The following is an 18,422-nucleotide window of genomic DNA, read 5'->3' as shown; positions in this document are numbered from 1 at the left end:
AGGTTAACAACATCTGTCCCCACCTTAGCGGCACACGCGGATTAATGCCTTCAACTGGTCTAAAATTCGGAAACTGAGTTTCAAGCGAAAACGTTTCCTTATCAAGCTGAAGCCAGATTTAAATGTGAGTAAAACATTTTTTGCTCCTGATTCTTGCAGCAGAAAATCCTTCTCTGTTGTAAGCTGTGCTTTATTGTACTTCCGCCCATAGAGTTCTTATCAGGACACACTGGAGTTTTTGATGGCCAGCAGGGACTGCTGCAAGGTCTTCTGGAAGATCTGTGTTGAACATCACGCCTTTTTCCGTCTCTTTGAGGAGCCCAAACCTAAACCGAAGCCTGTTCTCTTCACACGGGGATCCTACTTTAGATTCAGGTTGGCCTCTTGTGTGATAACGTTGTTTTGGAGTGGAGCTGCATGCACTAACTCTCCCAGTCTGCTTTCAGAGTAGCTCATTATTGCCTCTTTTGTACTCAACCCTGCAGCGGTCGCACACAGAAGCAGGTGATTGATTATGTGAAAGAGTCTGAGTTTAAGAAGATTCCGTTTGAAAGGTGAGCTCTCTGAAGACATGTTTTTTTAGAGAGAGAACACTGTGCAGCTCTGACCTTTAACTTCCTGTCTGACAGGAAGCACAGTCGGGTCCAACACAACAGTCACCTGTCACCATTGCCTTCACCGCAACACCATCAAGTGCCAACAGAAGTGAGTCTGTTCTGCTCTTTATTTACTTTTCTGAAAGCGTTTTAGGAAAAATACCCAGAAGTGTTTGGAAATACAGCAGCTATGGTCCTTGATGAAATCAGATCATGCACTGGAATGTGCAGTGGGGGCAAAATCTTGCTTTAATTGCATTAAATTAAATGCACTTAGGATGCCTAAAGAATGGAATGACTAAAGAATGTCACAACTTGTCACATTTATTTTGATCTGCTTTCACAATGCACTTCTAAGAGTGCTGTTCTGTTAATATCATGCTGTTAAAGCAGCTGGTTGTAGCATAGCTGAAGATAGGATCATGAATGAATCCATCCATCAGAGAACAAAGTTAAGGTTAGATGTTTGGGAGATAAATCTGGGAAACAGATTGAGATGGTTTGGACACTTTTTAGAAGAAGAACAGGGATTTTGTTGGTAAAAGAGGCAGAGTTTGGAGCTACCTGGAAGGACGCCAAGAGAAAGCCTCTGATTACATCTGGATCATGGATGTAATGAGGGGGACGCAGGGGAATGGATTTGACGGAGGTGGATGATTGGCTCCCCAAAAGGGAGCAGCCAAAAAAAAAACTATAAAAAGAAGCTCCTTCCATTTTCTCTCTCTGATTTATGCGATGGTCTATTAAGTTCACACTGCAGAAAACCGCCTCTGAGTCCACTTGCAAGCGAACCAACACCTACTTTTTGAGGCCTGTCAGAGTTCCTATGGTTTGCGTGAGCTTTCACACTTTTCCAAATGAAGTGGACAGTGGCTACTACACTAGTGATTTCAGCAGGAAAAGGGGGGCGGGGTTACTCTATGCCAACAGTCCTGCCCACAACTTGGAAGCAAATTTCAAATGAAGTACTGTTGCTTTGCAGAAACCATGAGCTAGAAAACAAGACAGGTATTTGGATTTTGCCTAAAAATGGCATAACCATAATTAAAAGACCATTGGGAGGGGTTTTATAATAGATCAAAAGATGACTGGAGTGGGACTTTAAGAGGCTTTCATCTCAGTCAGAACACGTTTTTGTTTAAGTAGTGCACCCTTGCATCCATGTCTAGATGCATGTATTTTTGACTGTATTTTCTTTTTCTGCATCTGGTGATTCTCACCGTTTCTATCTTCCTCCTGCGGTCAGAGCGGTGATTTCAACGACAGACTCAGCTCTCCTCCACGGCGGCACTGGAAGGAATCTGTGCTGGTTAGCGCAGAAGACCCAGCAGCTTCACGCACAGCCAGAATAAGCCCCGCCCATCAGAGAAACGACCACGACGACGGGAAGGACTCCACATCCAGGAAAGAGGAGACGAGGGGCTCAACGAGGCGAACTCACCAGGAACATCCAAGCACAGGTCCAGCATCTCAGGCTGTGAGAGACAGCATCTCCAACTTTGACTTCATTGGTGTAGATAATGAATATAAAACAGGCAGGAGCCAGGCAGGCAGAACAAAACATGGTAGTAAGGAGCAGGCCCTGCTCCGCTGCTCTGGCTTTGGGTCTGAATTAGAGCAGGTTTTGAGCAAAATGCATTGTAGGGAGTCTCTGTCCTCCTCTAGGGAGGCACTCAACATGAGCCATGAGCTAAACCAGACTCCTAAGCGCTCACGCAAGAAAATTGACCCAAGTCAAGCTCTAAGCCCCACAGGGGAAGCCATCAGCCTCAACAGAGAGTGGCAAAGCAACAGTCCCACCCCAGTACCAAACATGATAAGTATGAGGAGCGTCTTCACCAATCCGCCGAGTAAATCAGTGTCTCACTCTGAGAATAATGGTTACACTCCCCCCTTCTTTAATGATGGAAGGGCATCCCCCCTATTAGGCCAAACAGCCCGCCCACACAAGCTACTAAAAGCGCAGCGGCACGCCGGGATGCAGGATGCACCTTCGCTGAACTTATCGCGTCCCGTCGTGTCCCGCGCTGAGCGCATGGCTGCGCTCGAGCGCCGCATGAGAGCCAACGGCCTCTCGACGCCGGGCCGATCCCGAGCCGGTGTGGGGCAGAAAGGACTGGGACAGGGTGGAGTCACCCATGTGGGTGCGGTTCAGATGAATGAGGGATCGAACACCAGTGGTTCAGAGTCCAGTGAGTCGGAAGTGGAGAACAGGGGCGGCTGCAGCAGCCCGGTGACCTTCAGTAACCCTGTAGAACGAAACTCCCCAATCCCCAGAAACAAGTTATCCCTTGGAAGTCTGCAGCTGGATGAAGAGGCAGACGAAGATGGTAGCCATACCTTCAGTGATGAAGATGTTGGGCAAATTTTCAGCTGTTAGGATACGAGAAGAGAGAATAAAGGATTCAGCCTGTGACCAGCAGCAGGAGCTGTTCAGGCTGCTGCCAAAGCTCTTTTAAAAAAGGTTGACATCTTTCATTCCAAGGAAATATTTGGCATAGGGTCTTTTTTTTTCAAAATAAACCTCAGTTTTCAAAGTTTGTACTGTTCCAAACATACATACGTGCCTTACAGGACGTAATTCTACGTAACATTTGTGTTCCAGTAAAAACCGGGGAAAGGTTAAAATGTAGTAAAGAGGGGGGGTCTTCAATAATCTATTCCAACTCAGATGCCTTATAAGTCCTAACAGACTGTTTTTGCATCCTTTTTTCTTTGCTGAACTTAAGCTACTGTTTCTGTTTTACCTCCCATTTATGTAAGACTTATAAAAAGTAAACGAGCATAGAATATTTTAGGAAATACGACAAAGGGACTGACTTGCAGTATGAGCCGAAACAGTAGCTGGACTACTTCTCGCTCTCTGCATGTGATTGAAGAGTAATGCTGTGATGTTCAGGCTCATATTCCAATTCCCCTAAATAACAAAATACTGACAGATTGTTCTTTAAATGTTCTTAAAAGAAAAACTTCCTGGTGATGGGAAATATTTGGTCAGTGTGCCGTAAGGAAAAACTGGCATTACAATGTGGTCGGAGGTGTCCGTAGTTGTTAGTTGGTATTTTTAAAGCCATTTGTCAGCTGTGGCGTCTTTACAAAATACATGTAAATATCATTTTCTTGTACCTTTTTTCGTTTCTTTGTGTTTTTAGTGTTTCATTTAAATCACCGTTTATTTTAATCCCACTTTTCTGTCGCCTCCATTCACTCTGAGCTTTGAGTGGGAGCTATTCTCAGTCTGTGTTTCCCTTCCAGCTGTGACTGCATGGAAACTTCCCGCACTTTGGTGGCCGAGGACGCGATTTTCAGTCTGTGGCTTCATTTTGCTGCAGTGGTCCAGATAACTGTTAATTATTCCACCCTAGGAAAAAATGTGGGTGTGGATGACAGATTCCTGGGAAAACAGGATTCAGGATCTGTGTGGGTGTGAGGTTTACCTAATAACTTGTCAAATGCAGATAACAGCTTCTGGACATTTTACTGACATCAGAAGACAAACTTGTGGTTATCTAGGAGTGTCTGTCTCTTTATCTTTGTCCAGTTTTTTTTTGCTCTTAAGATTTTGAAATTTCTGTAGGTCATATTTCTATTTTTATTAATGTTTATTTATTTTCTGCCTGACTTATTTTAATATGTATTTCTGCTACAATTTTCCTCTATTATAATTCTAATTCCCAGCTATATTTCTGAATTTCCGTGTTTTTTATTGTTTATCTTTTTTTCCCTCAGCCTTTATTTTTGCTTTTTAAGTCTTTATTTCTATCTATCTTTCTCAATGTGCAGTTTAGTGTGTCTCTAGCTATGTCCATCATACATCTCTCCTTTGTATTTTCTTTGCATTATTACGGTTTTTCATTTTAATTTATTTTATCCATTTATTCCGTTTTTAAAATTCTTCCTCTGTTTTTTATCTACTTTCTGTTTTAGTTTCTGTTTATTTCAGTCGTTTCATCGCTTTGTTTTCTTCTCATTGAAAAGTAAAGGATTCATGTTAGCAGGACGGAGTTTAAAGTTCATCTTAGTGACTGGATCACTGCAGCATCGTGAAACCTCTCTGAAAAGCTGGAAAGTTTGTCCACATTTGCTGCATTTAGTTCAGAGAAACTCCTCTGAGTTTCAGGTGACTGCATCAGTTTTGTCCTCAGCCCCTGGTGTCCTTCAGCGAGCCCTTTGCTGAACCAGGACAGTGATGAATGTTTGCACTTCCTCTTTATGTACTGTACTTTCCATAGGGTGCTCCTGTTCTGTGTTTTTGCTGTAATGTTTGAGGTCGTGTTGTTAGATTAGACTCTTAATTATAATCAACTTAATTTATAAATTGTATATAAATACAATATTTTTGTAGATTGCTCTGAAAAGGAAATTGATTAGAATCCATTTGTTGGGACTTTTTCCGCACAACCAGAATCAGATGTTAAATCTGATGCAGTTTATAAAAAACAAATTCATTCAATTATTTTTATACAATATAAAGTTTTCTGCATGAACTCGTCTTTTTTGTGTGTTTTTCCTCTCTTGTTGTTTCAGTTCTGCCTTTTTTTAAGCTGCTTTTCCCATAATCCATGTTCACTTGTATGTTCATCATAATGGAGTTAAAAAGGAAATAAAGTTAGATTCTCCTAATCCGAAACAGTTAAAGTGGCTTTTTCCGGACTTCAGCCGTCATTCTGTTGTTGAATATTTCTTGTTTTGTAATGGTCGTCCCAAAAGACAAATGCAAAACCAGTCGTTAGGTTTCATAGATGTGTTTGAAGATCGGAGGGGATTTCATTTTCCCATTTGTAGTGTTTCGATTAAATGTTGTTGTGGGATGGGTTCTTGTAATCCTGGTTTTATTTGTACCAAAATCCTAGAAGACTGTGGAGAGACGAGTTTCAGACACAAAGTAGTAAGTAAGCTTGTGAGCGCTGTGTAGTGAAGATGCATCAAGCAGTAGCCCGTTCCTGTTTGTCCTGTAGAATGTGCCTCAGCTTGCTCTGACTGATGTGGTGCAAAGGCTGCTGGGGCTGTGAGTCATGGCTGAGTTTTCACACCGCTCTGGTAGTCCCTCCCCTCTAAAACGTGGGTTGTAGACTGTAATCCACAAAAGCTTTGTTTTTTTGAAACAAACTTTGACCTTGTGTTGTGCTAGATTATGAAATCTAATTGAAAAAATTGAAATTAGACTCCAATTTTGGACTTTTCTAGATTAGAATCCTAAAATTAGAATTACTTCCACTAGAAACTACAGTTCATATAGATTTCTGTGTTAGATATAGTTCTTCTTATTTTCATTTTCTCACTCACTGACTTTGTCCTTTCTCTTTGTTGCTGCTGTGCGACTCCATGCAGGCCTGGTTTCCAACAGCCCTCCCCTTCATGCTTCTGCTGGACTCCCCCATGGGATGGTGAATGGTCAAAGGTCTCTGGATTTGGGCAGTCATAGTCCCAATGGCCGTCAGCCGTCCCCCCTCACCAGCCCGCTGCTCAACGATGCCTGCAGTGTTCGGACCGACGATGAAGACGAGGTTCGCAGAAAGGTTTGTGAACTGGGGTCATTTTTAGGAAGATTTTTATTCTAAAAGCATTGATCTGAATTTTAAAACTCAAATAGATCAACAGCAGGTGTGCTGCAAAAAGATAAAATCTCACCAGGTTTTTGTTTCTAGTTTAAATATCTTTACACTTGAAAAAAGACAAAGCGAACTCAGTAGTTACTTTTCATCAAGATATAACAACTTTTTGATTCATTTGATCTTGAAACCATCTTATTTTAAACATCTTTATTTACATAACTTTTGAAAGCAGAAGTTGTATATGTGGATGGTTTCTAGGAACAAACTTTCTTGATTTAATGAAACTGAAAAGTTTTTTTTTTTTACTTCTAACAGTACAAATGGACTTAACAACACCAAGAAAGAAGTTTAAAAGTAAACAGATATCTATATATATATATATATATATGTTTATGTACAGTAAACACCAAAATTTTGGACACACCTTTTGTACTGTTTAAATATATAAATATAGACTTACTTTAAGATGATAATGATCTAGAATGAGTCTGCAACCTTCAAAACCCAGCAAGGTCCTAAAAGTCCAACTTTACTGGATAGAAAAATAAACTTTAGGTTTTTGCTGCCATTAACTTATTTAAAAAAAAGAAAAAAATATATATTTGGAATGATTGAGTAATAGTAGTATATTTTTATATTCAACAATTTAAACTACTTTTACTTTTGACAGCAGCACATAAAAAAGCCTTTCAAAATAAAATGCAGACAGATTTACATGAATTAAAAATGCAAGAAACTCAAGCATGAGCTTTTTTGTCATAATTCTTGCACATCTTCATTTTTTATCTCCTTTTAGTTTGTTTTACTTACATTTTATGACCTAATTTGCTTATGAACCACATCTAAACCCTATTGTGCAGCAAAAGAAAATGAATATGTATTTTAAATTTATTCTGACAGTATCTTAACCTTTTTGCTAAATCTAAACAGGAATGACAAAACTTAGTTACCTGAAACAAATTCAAGAAAACTCACCAAGACAAATTCTAGGAATTTGGGAAATTTTTCCACTTAAAACAAAGGAAAAAACATATTTTTTTCTAGATTTTTTTACTTTTTTGTGAAGACATGTTTTGTGTGATTCTGAAAACGACAAAGAATGACGTTGCACTTCAACAAAAACATTTAATTAGGAATTTTAATTATACACCAAAATATAATAGAAGAATTAAGTAATTGATGGTGGTAAAGCTAAAGGAAGTAAAGGCCCTAAAAAAACCTGACTCTGAAGACTGAAACTTTTTTGATGTCCGTCGCAGTTCTCTAAGAATATTATTCCATAACGAAGGGTGAGAATAAGAATATTTGTTTTATGTGCATCATTTACTCACTTCTGTGACATGTAAAAAATCTAAACATAAAGGACAACTTGACTAAAACAAATAATCCAAAACACTTTGGCATTTTTCTTCAAAGCCAAAAAGCCTCTGTGTGTGTGTTTGTGTATCTATCTATATCTATCTATATATCTATATATAGATAGATATATAGATATAAATAAATCCGAAAAAATATTTTATAGTAGAGAGGGGAAAAAAAGAAACAGCTGTGACATATTATATTTGTCACATTGATTTTTCTCAGCAGCTGCTGTTTTTTGTCTGGTTTTCCAGAGGTTTCCCACAGACCGAGCTTACTTCATGGCTAAGGAGCTGCTGACCACTGAGCGAACTTACCTGAAGGACCTGGAGGTGGTGACTGTGGTAAGACGCGCATGTTTAACATGCGGCGCTGCTGTCTGGTTCGCTCTGCACTTGTTCTCTTTGGGAAAATCATTGATTTTTCCAGTTAGCTGCTCCATTGCAAAAGCGGCTGCCAGAACAGAGATGGGCTGTGACACATGAATTCTTTGGCAGATGTGTTTTTTTTTCTCTTATTTCCTTCCTCTAAAAGCTCTAAAATGCATTTACCCATCTCACTCAATGCTCAGAATACTGAACTGTTAGTGTTTAAAGAGAGAAATGGATTTGGCCTCATGGTCCCTCCGCTTGAGACTCCTTGATTCATTCTTCTCTTTGAGATTTCATTGGTGGAGATCAAGCGAGTGAAATGCATTTCATTTAAGGATACCTCAAAGTAAACACAGCAGAAAGAAAGCAGGATATTAAACGTGGACTCCTTTATTTCACGAGGAGGAGGAGGGTGTCTCTCTTTTCACAGCTGCTACAAAAGCTGCAGCTCTTCTCCTTCTGCTGGGTGTAGAGAAACCTTACAACCTGTTCATAAATATTTGGTTTAGATCTCCTGCAGTATGTGTGGCATGCGTTCCCCTCTTTCTGCTGGTGGGCCGGTGCCGCTGCTGTTCAGGGTGAAGTCATCTGAGCAACAGCTGGAGCTCTTTTCTTTTTACTCTTCCTTACACTTTTTCCCCATCTTGTCCATATTATTTTTTCTTTTTTAGCTCAACTCAACTTCAATTCTTTGTTTCATAAGCTCTAAGTTTACATCATATTAAAGCTTTATATTCCCCAAATCTTCAAAGGCTTTTTGTAAAAAAAAAAAAAATTTTCCCAGCGATTGAGATCAGAAGAAGCTGAAACTAAACTGTGCCAGAGGCTACAAAACAACTGACCTCTCCATTTGAAAACACCGCCTCCTTTGCAGGATTATACAGGAAATGCATTGTTTTCCCCCACTATTAATACTTTACCTTAGTAATATGTTTTGAACAGGCCTAATTGTTACTTTTACTTCAGTTGTGCTGCTGCACAATAGTCGAGATATAAAACAACAAGTAGCAAATATGGAATAAATTTAATAGTTGATTTAATTAGGGATTTCTTCAAGTTTAAGTTTTTAATACCATCACTACTGTGGTTTAAAAAGACTCCAGAACTCTATAAAAGCTAAGATTCAATAGCAAAGGGCAGGGCTGGCCAACCCTGGTCTTCGAAAACCTCAACCCTGCCTGGTTTCCAGCCCTCCCTGGACTGCCTGATGCTGACAACCTAAATCAAGTGTGTTCTGTCAATCAGGATGTGGAATCACTTGAGTCAGCCACAAGCTGGTCATGGAGGACTGGAAAACAGGCAGGATTGAGGCTCTTGAGGACCAGGGTTAGCCAGCCCTGGCATAGAGAAGGAAGGCATTGTGGCTGTTTAGCCCTGGAGAACCCAGGAGGGTCAAATTTGGTTGCTGGTTTTTTGTATGCTTGTTATTTATTATTATTTAAATTTTTAATTTTTTTTATATTTTTATTTGTTGGCCACCGTTTACTTCTGCTACCAAAAATAATCAACAATAAAACAAAAAGTTAAATTACCGGTAGTTGTCACGCACCTTGGTGAGCAACATTTATTTTCAGCATTTGATGACACCATTAGATGGTTTAAGCCCCCAATCCAACCCCTTAATGAGTCTTTGGTATGACTCGGCCAAGATTTGAACTCATAACCTTCCAGTCCTGGGGCGGACAATCTACCTCAAGGAAAAAAGATTTGATGTGATTTGATTTATTTTTGTTTCAAGCATTAATTGTAGTCAATTCAAGAAAAAAAAATCGCACAGATTTATCAAACTCATTACAGAAATGACGATGTGCATAGATGCATAAAAAAAAAACATACACACTTAAGTCACATTTTCTTAATCAGATATAGTGATCATTAACTAAGGTTAAGTAGAGCTTGATTTATGTCTTAAAAAGGAGTGGGAAGAAGCGAGCTTATATTATCCCACTCCTACTGAGTTAATTCATTTGATAGTTTTGCATAGGGTTTGAATCAGGTTTAGATCTGGGCTACTAGTGCGGTGAGACTAAAGGGGTTCAACAACAGTGATGTTTTAGTTTACATGTTGTTTTGTTTGCTGTATCAAATCATTTTCTTGTTGTTTTCTAGTTTGGAGCTCAAAATAATGAATAAATTGACCAAATGTACTTCCATTAAGTTTGTTCCAGTTCTGCAAAAAATACTGGTTAAAAATCCACCCCACTGAAAATTGTGTTTGGTGTTTTTTTTAAACATGTTTTTGCAGCATTTTCTGATTATGGAGGACAAATATTGAGAAAATAAAGCTTAAAATTAGAATTTTGAGTATTATTATTATTCAAATCATTGTGAATCATGAGCAGATGAAACAATAAAATTTTAATAATAAGATTGTATTTGTTGTGCCGGTATAGAAGATTTGCCGGGCAGGTAACGGGCGCCCTGCTCCTCTTCATTTCAATGGATCCACTTGTAGACGACTAGATCCATGTACGTCTTTGTTTTCCTCATCCTAGTTGGCTAACAACTGGAACCCTGGATTGCTCCAATATTGCTCACTATTTTTATTGTACTGGAAATGTAATTTTGGGGGTGTGAGAGGCTGTAAGGTTGTCTGTTACCAGATAGCTCCTAGTTAGGGGTGACTAAATGGGGGGTGGGGGAGCTTGTTGCTCTGATTTTGCCTTAAAACAATGTAATCCTAATTAAAAGACCACTGAGGATAATTTGAAATGGATCAAACGATGATTGGAGTGAGACTTTAAAAATGTTTGAAAGAATGAACTAATTTGTCTAAAAGTAATTTTACAGTTAAAGATATTCCATTTTATTCTGTGCAATATTCTTTTGTGAAAAATAAATAATTGATCAGGACCATCTATACTATGCCCATACTATAGCGGAAATTTTTTTAGTGAAGAAAAGTTTTGCTTGTATTTTAGCTTGTTTGCAGTGTTTTCAGTGGACGTATTCTGATTTGCTGGAGTTCAGATTGTTCCTAAAGGCTGCAAACTCACTTGTGACTTGAGGGCATTTAGTCTCTGCTAAGAACTCCCCTTATTTTCTACTCACCACTGAAACAGGCAGATAACGCATCTGGTTTCAGCTCTGAAAAAGAAAAAGACTGGAGGCTGTCTAATATGCATAATAACAATCTTATCTTTAAAGGCTTGTTTGCCTGTTGGAGTTGCTCAATCACTTGCACTTTCCAGTCTTTCCAGAGTGCAGTAGGACAAGACGAGGCGACTCCAGACTCCCTGAAGGAGACGCTCCTCTCCACCTTTGAGCCGCTGCACAAGTTCCACACGGGCTTCCTCAGGGAGGTGGAGCAGAGGCTGGCTCTGTGGTGAGGCTCATTTCACTCTCCCATCTAAACGCTCACTGCTGGGTTGAGAGCAAGCCCGGTTTAGGGTGCCTTTTTGCTGTAATTCCTCCTGAGAGGCTGGCCCAGTCTCTTCCGATGACCTGAGGAGCTGGCATCACCATGGAAACACACCAACTGGCTTTTCTTGCCTTTGGGTTTCTTCTGTCTGATCTTTTTTATGATGTGCTTTATCAAGCATGCACAGACTGCGGGTATGTGTGTCACACAGACTCACACATGGCGGGAAATGCAGACGTTGTGAACTCATCCCAGTCCGCACAGTTTGCTGCAGCTTCTAGTCAACGGTCCTGTCACAGACGTCAAACTCCAAATGAAATCTGACAGTGGTCCTGTTCTGTTTCATTGATGAGTGAAAGCTGCAGCTCCCATGAGTCTTTGTCTTGTTTTGCATACTCAAATGCTGCTGTTTAAGTGGATTTAGTGTTGGGAGTGTGATTGGAAAGCATTCTGTCTATGTTAAGTGTTTTATTAAAACCCAATTTTCTTGAAACTACCAGCTAAGAAGTTTTATCAATAATAATCTGAATGAGTGCAGTAAAAGCAGCTCAATTCAAAGCCCTGTGTTTTATGCTCAAGGGAGACACCTGCTGGTGGATGTTGGTCCTTACCGCTAAAATCATTTGCAGGCTCAAACTCATGTAAATAAAGAAGGCCATAACAGTGTTTGTGTTGCCGAGTGGACTAATTTACTGTTAGAAATCTATAATGTTTATATGTATTTATTTTGAAAGAAACAGGAAGTTGTTTCAGTTTAAATGATCTCCACCAAAGTCTTTAACATGCTTACTCTAAATAACCCACAGGCGTATTTTTAGAATGATTAAAACGAGAAACAACAAAATTTAAAAGCTCGACTCATCGATTGATCTCTGTTTTAGGGAAGGACGCTCCAATGCCCACATTAAAGGAGACTACCAACGTATTGGAGATGTTATGCTGAAGAATCTGCAGGCCCTAAAGGTGAGACATGTCTCAATGTGAAGCATTTACTTATATTGACCTGGTGTGCCTCATGTGGAGGATAAGTACAGTGTCAAATAAGGCTCAGTTTAAAATGAACAAAAAGCGAGATTGTAAATTTGAGAAAAGAATTGAAAATATGAAAACAATAAGCTCAAAAGTACACATTGTGAACTTGAAAGGAATATTAGAAAATTAAAACATATAAGCATTTTCACCCTTAGATTGTGTTTGGGTCAAAATTGACCCGTTTTCTAGTGTCAAACATAATATGAGGGTTCTTTAGATTAAAAGAAATTTTGATTTAAACAAGTGAAACAATTCTGTCAATACACATAGGGAAAGATTACATAAAACATACTTTTCTTTTATGATTATTTAAACTTTTTTGTCCTGCACTCAAAAATATTTGTTTATTTTAAATAAACATTGTTTTAAACAAAATCCCACAGGATTGGACATTTTCTAAATGCGATCAGTAATGAAAAATCAAAACACTGGGCGGTGTTATATTTACTTCATAAAGTTTGCTCTTATATGTATTTTCCGAGTTCTAAATATCAAATATAAATGTGAACAACAATTTGAAGTGAATACCAGTAGAAAAGTGTTCATTCATTATAGAGTTTAAACCATCAAATGTTACATACAGATTTTCAAAAAACTCTAAAAATGTAAGATCGCACAGAGCCAGAAGACTCTTTTGTAAAAGTATTTAGTTTCGGTTTTTATTGCAGCTTATTCCGGATGTAAAGATGCAGCTAAATGGAAAAAAAAGCCTTCGTTTTTGTAGAAAGCACTTAAGGCTTTAGAAAAAAAAAAAAGAAGGCACTACTAAAACAGGGAGTTCCATTTAACGTGTTCATCATGAGAGACATTTAGTTTGTTCTACAGTTTAAAGCTCCGTGGTGACAGTAAACTCTTAGATGAATATAACTTGTCCTTCAAATTTTTTTAACTTTTCTGGTTTGTAGCCTCTGACAGTGAACCTGAGCAAGCAGTCTGAGGTTCTGCTGAAGCTGGAGAAGGCGTGCAAGGCGTCCCGCAGGATGGACAGCCTGTGCAGAGACTTTGAGCTGCAAAAGGTCTGCTACGTCCCCCTCAACGTCTTCATCCTGCGACCTCTGCACCGCCTCATTCATTACAAGCAGATCCTGGAGAGCCTGTGTAAACACTACCCAGCCACCCATGTGGACTTCAGAGACTGTAGAGGTATTGCCACATTTCAGAGAAGCGCATTAAGATTTAATGCAGCAACTTCAAACCGTGTCTCTGGTTGATCTACAGCTGCTCTGGCCGAAGTATCGGAGGTGGTGGACCAGCTTCAGGGAAACCTTGTAGAGATGGAGAACCTGCAGAAGCTGCTGGAGCTGAAGAAGGATTTGATCGGCGTTGACAATCTTGTTGTTCCTGGACGGGTCAGTTTAAAACACAGGAAAAAGAAAAAATTGAAAAGAAGAGTTTGTATTTGTTTCATTACATTTTAAGCGAAAACCATCTTTTTTTTAGGAGTTTATCAGGTTAGGCTGCCTCAGCAAACTGTCTGGAAAAGGCCTTCAGCAGCGAATGTTTTTCCTGGTAAGGCCCCTCTTTTCTCCCCACTAGTTTAACTAATTATCTCTGATCTCAGGAGAACAGTACTCACTCTTGTCTGCTGGTGGCAGAAGAGTATTTAGTTCTGACAGGTTGATTTGACTTTTCTGTGTGGAAATATAACAACTGCATTTTGAAAAAGCAAATTCTAACCTTTTAGAATTTACACAGCTGTCATGTCTGCTCCCTGTCAACAGTTTAATGATGTGATTTTGTACACGACTCGAGGGATGACGCCGACCAATCAGTTCCGAGTGCACGGGCAGCTGCCGCTCCGAGGCCTGACAGTGAGTCTGGCAGAGCGCTGACTGGCTGTCATCAGACAGCCATCAACATGCAGACGGCTCCACCGCAGCTTTTTCAGCCTCTGCCCACAGTCTCCTCAGTCCCTCTTTGTCTGTCTAGTTTAGATTGTTTCCTTTATTTCTCTGTGTTTGTGCTTTTGCAGATCAGAGAAAGTGAGGACGAGTGGGGAGTGCCTTATGCATTCACACTGGCTGGACAGGGCCAGTCAGTGGTTGTGGCAGCGAGGTACGAACTGCAGACGGGTCACACTTTTGCTGCTTCTCTGTGCTTTTATATACTTTAAGTATACTTACATGACACTACTACATTCTTGGAAGGCCCAAAGTGCTTTTATAGTCACACCATTCACACACTGCCAAACATTGACCCCGACCTATAATCACTAGCACTTTGACACCTGGGCGGGAACCTGCGATCTTCCAGGTTCCTTCCAGGTTACTCTGCACCACAACTGCCCCCCATGGTGCAGAGGTTTTTCTTTCATTTTGTTTGTCTTATGATGAGACCAATTATTTTTACAACTAATCCGATCAAACCTATATAATTTTTTTTTACTATAAAGAAGTGTCTAAACGCTGCTTTTTGTTTTTCACTACGATGGGTTAACCGTCAAAACAAAATGCAGCATGAATGGCGTTGATCAGATATCATTATGAGCTGGACAAAACATTACATTTTTGGCCTTTATTGATAATCATAAGAGTTCAATAATTTTTTTTTAATGCTAAAGTATGTTTAATGAGAGGTGCAGTTTGACCAAAAAATGTGAAAAATGTGTCAAAGTGCAACAATCGTGCTTTCAGTTACTGACACATTCAATTTGAATAATTCGTTTTTTAAAGTAAATAAGATGATCCAAATCAGTGGTTACAGAGCAACATTCACTAACTTCTTTTTTTTTTTTTCCTTAAATCCCAAAGACAGATTTCTATTGTTGAGAATGAGCAGTTGCTGGATAGAACCAGTTATTTAGTCTGTTTGTCTGCTCTGATGGATGCAGTTTAAACAGATCATGTTGAGGGTTTGATGTGTCTTATAGGCTTTCCTAATACACTGTAAAGTGAGCAGATCTTTAAGTGTTAATCAGTATTAATTCTGTATCTCTGCCATAGTACTGAACTGATTTGATCCGTTTCAATTAATCAAATTTCTATATTATTAAAATATGTTTTTATTCACATTTGACACTATTTGCATAGATAGTGGTTTGAACTGAAAAGGAGAACATTTCCATTAAAAGTATGAATTATTGAACAGAAAACCAATATTTCCCTGAACCCTCAAATATTACTTATTTAATTATTCATAATAAAGTTTGAGTTGAAATCAAATTATCAGTTGTTTACATTCAGCCCTATTTTGGGTAATATGATGTTGATACTATAAATTAGAAACATAACTTGTTAATGCCTTGCTGACAATTTTTGGTGCTACCAAAAATAGTTAAAATTAGTGTAGGGTATCTGCTTTAAATCATTTGTGCTGCATAATATTATCTATTAATGCTTCTATCTACCTTTTTAAGATTTTTGTGAGTTCTTAAAGAAATTCTCAAAACACGACAGGAATCTAATGCAGAAGCAGCAACAACTGCCAACCCCACCCATTGTTTTTCAGCTTCTCAAAACTTCACGTTGTTTGTTAAACTGCATGGTGGGAAACTGGACGAATGAAACAGAAACAGGGAGAGGAGCGAATGGTTTCACAAGATTCAAGTCTGTGATGTCAAAAAAAATCTGTTTGGTTAATGTATGTCACATGCTATGGAGTTATTATGCAGTTATGTCAAGACTCCTCATTAAAAAACAGCAGAAACGTCCCACCTCTACTTCAGATAAATATATATAATAAATATAACACATAGGCTATCAATATATAATAAATAAACAATTTTACTCAAGTTGTGTTTTTTTTTGCAAACGTTACCTTTTTTATATTTCAATAAATAAATGTACCAATAATTTCAGTGTTTTGTTTTTGCTACTAAATTAGGTAACCAGAAAACTTAAAGTCCATTAAAACAGATGCTTAGTGACTACAAGTTTGAATCTTTTTTATGAAAAATTTCAGGTTCATACTCTGTGTATTTACCTCAATATATTTAATATTCTAAATAGATAATAGCTTTGGTGTTCTGTTGTTAAAAAATGCTACTTATGCTAGAGTGCAGGATGATGTGAAAGCATCCCAGTCTACTTTAATAAACAAAGGTAGTGATTTCATGTAACTGTTTTTGACAGAACCCGTTAATTTCTGCCTTTTATCTTCTTCCGTTCCAACCCTAAGCAGATGGTCCAAAAGCCAGATTTGGCAGATGAACTAAAGCTACACCTGTGTTTTAATTTTTAGTCAAACTTTTTGATTTTTGCTCCTTTTTTTTTTCTAGTTCTTTGACAGAGATGGAAAAGTGGATGGATGATATTAAGATGGCAGTTCAGATGGCAAAAACTAGCAATGGGCCTTTATCTGACCTCCTGACCCCCAGCTTGGCAGATAACAGTAAGTCTCAACACAAAGCTGATTCTGAAGGTGAAACTTGATGGCAACTTTCAAAAGTTCCAGCCAGTGTTGCTAAAAAAAAAAAAAAAGTCCCTCAGCCGAACTTTCATTTTCACTTGTGAATGATCTGATGCTGCCTTTGTTTTAGCGCCTCCCCCCACCACCGTGCTCGTTGTCTAGCAGTAACAACCTCCTGACTTTCCCAGAATACCCGGAGGACTCCTCGGTGGAGGCCGAGTCTGAGGACGACATGACAGCTTCGCACACCACGCTGGAGAGGCCCGCTCCTCACCGTGGTAACACCATGGTGCACGTGTGCTGGCACAGGAACACCAGTGTGTCCATGGTGGACTTTAGCATAGCTGTGGAGGTATCAGCCAAATGTCAGACTTACACTCCTCCCCAACCCATCCTCCTGCCGCGCTGTCCTGTTTCTCGTTCCCTCAGTCTGTGCTCACTGAACCCACCTTGATCTCGTGATTGGAACGGCGTCCTCCTGTTCTCCAGCGAACCTGTGCAGCCCTTTATTCTCATGCAGAATTTCAGCTCCAAACATGTCATTCAAAACACTTAAACTGTCACATTTATGAGACTGAGTATTACAGTCACTGTAAAAAAAGAAAAAAATAATAATAAATGAGAATAAATTTGTAACGTTATGATGAAAAAAAGTCAAAATTAAATGACAATAAAATTGTAAAATTATGAGAAAAAACGTGTACAAAGATGAGAAAAAGGTTATACAATTATGAAAAAAACAAGCTGTTTACAAGAACTAAGTCATAAATGTAGGCTTCAAAAAGTTGTAGTTTTACAAGGAGGAAGTCACAGTTTTTCGAAATTCTCAGAAGTGCCTTCTCAATATTTTTTACATTTGGCTTTTTAAATGTTTTATCTTAAAAGAATCCTGTTTCATTTATGTTGCAAAAGATTCTAGAGAAATTCCATTGTGATGCATCCACTTGCAGACAAATAGATTCTTGTACATCTTTGGTTTCCTCGTCTGAGGTGGCATCTGGGTTAAAAACTGTACTTCTGGCTCAAAAAAGGACAGCTGGATATTTTCAATATTGCTCTCCGGTTTTGTTGCACCTGTGATGTTAGGTTGGGGGTGTGAGGGGCTGTAAGCTAGCGGGACAGCATGTAAATGGAGAGCTTTTAGCGACTGTGAGGGTAAGGGGGGGGGGGGGGGGGGCAACAATGGCCACACCCACAATTTAGAGGCAAATCTCTAATAAACGACTGTCGCTCTGCAGAAACAATGTCCCAGAAAACAACACAGGTTTTTAGATTTGGGCTAAAAACGGCAAAATCCTAAAATATATAACATAATAAATAATAAAATAAATAAATATTTTGTTATGTGTACACGACCCAATACATTTTTGTTTTTCTATTAAATACACACATTTCTGGTTGAAAATGTTTAATTATTTAACACTACTTGAGTAAAGCTTATAGCAGTTACCATGACCATGACCTTAAAGTGCTGCTTTTCTGGTGTGTTTCTGTCTTTTTTTCTCCCTTCTTGGCTGTTCTCAAACGCCTCAAAAGCCAGAGAGAAAGGGCAGTAAATGGTTGTGCTAACCGATCTTGTTCTGTGACGTATCCTCCTCTAACCCGGCTGCTCTAGCTGTGCTCTTCCTGTCTCGTTGTAACCACGTCCTCTCCGCAGCTTTGCCCGGACACTCCGCGGCCTCTGTGTTGACCCTGCCACTGCATGCCTGTGTCTCACCTACTCAGTTTGTCTGCTTCTGTCCCTCCCTCCCTGTCTCTTTTTTTTTTTCTCTTTCTCTTTTTCTCCCATACGTCTGTGCGT

At 39.1% G+C, this 18,422-nt stretch overlaps 1 protein-coding gene across 5 annotated transcripts in view; it reads left to right on the top strand.

Annotated features, from left to right (window-relative positions):
- LOC101165518 (FERM, ARHGEF and pleckstrin domain-containing protein 1) overlaps positions 1 to 18,422 on the top strand; it is a 56,117-nt gene that overhangs the window by 33,527 nt on the left and 4,168 nt on the right. For 3 of the 5 annotated variants that reach the window (XM_023950626.2, XM_078939748.1, XM_023950627.2), the window contains 16 exons: positions 29 to 124; positions 212 to 375; positions 486 to 554; positions 630 to 705; positions 1,843 to 2,056; positions 5,928 to 6,115; positions 7,765 to 7,854; positions 11,073 to 11,206; positions 12,124 to 12,205; positions 13,180 to 13,417; positions 13,493 to 13,623; positions 13,715 to 13,783; positions 13,996 to 14,085; positions 14,247 to 14,329; positions 16,491 to 16,603; positions 16,810 to 16,973. In XM_023950626.2, the coding sequence (XP_023806394.1) occupies positions 29 to 124; positions 212 to 375; positions 486 to 554; positions 630 to 705; positions 1,843 to 2,056; positions 5,928 to 6,115; positions 7,765 to 7,854; positions 11,073 to 11,206; positions 12,124 to 12,205; positions 13,180 to 13,417; positions 13,493 to 13,623; positions 13,715 to 13,783; positions 13,996 to 14,085; positions 14,247 to 14,329; positions 16,491 to 16,603; positions 16,810 to 16,973 (2,001 nt within the window). The remainder of the gene's footprint in view (positions 1 to 28; positions 125 to 211; positions 376 to 485; positions 555 to 629; positions 706 to 1,842; positions 2,057 to 5,927; positions 6,116 to 7,764; positions 7,855 to 11,072; positions 11,207 to 12,123; positions 12,206 to 13,179; positions 13,418 to 13,492; positions 13,624 to 13,714; positions 13,784 to 13,995; positions 14,086 to 14,246; positions 14,330 to 16,490; positions 16,604 to 16,809; positions 16,974 to 18,422) is intronic. The other 2 variants (XM_078939746.1, XM_078939747.1) reach the window with 1 other exon arrangement.

The sequence above is a fragment of the Oryzias latipes genome, chromosome 21, assembly GCF_053564925.1.
Source record: "Oryzias latipes strain Hd-rR chromosome 21, Olatipes_Hd-rR_3.1".
NCBI classification, from domain to species: domain Eukaryota; kingdom Metazoa; phylum Chordata; class Actinopteri; order Beloniformes; family Adrianichthyidae; genus Oryzias; species Oryzias latipes.
The sequence above is the reverse complement of the archived record's forward strand: the minus strand, read 5'-3'. Positions and strand labels throughout refer to the sequence as shown.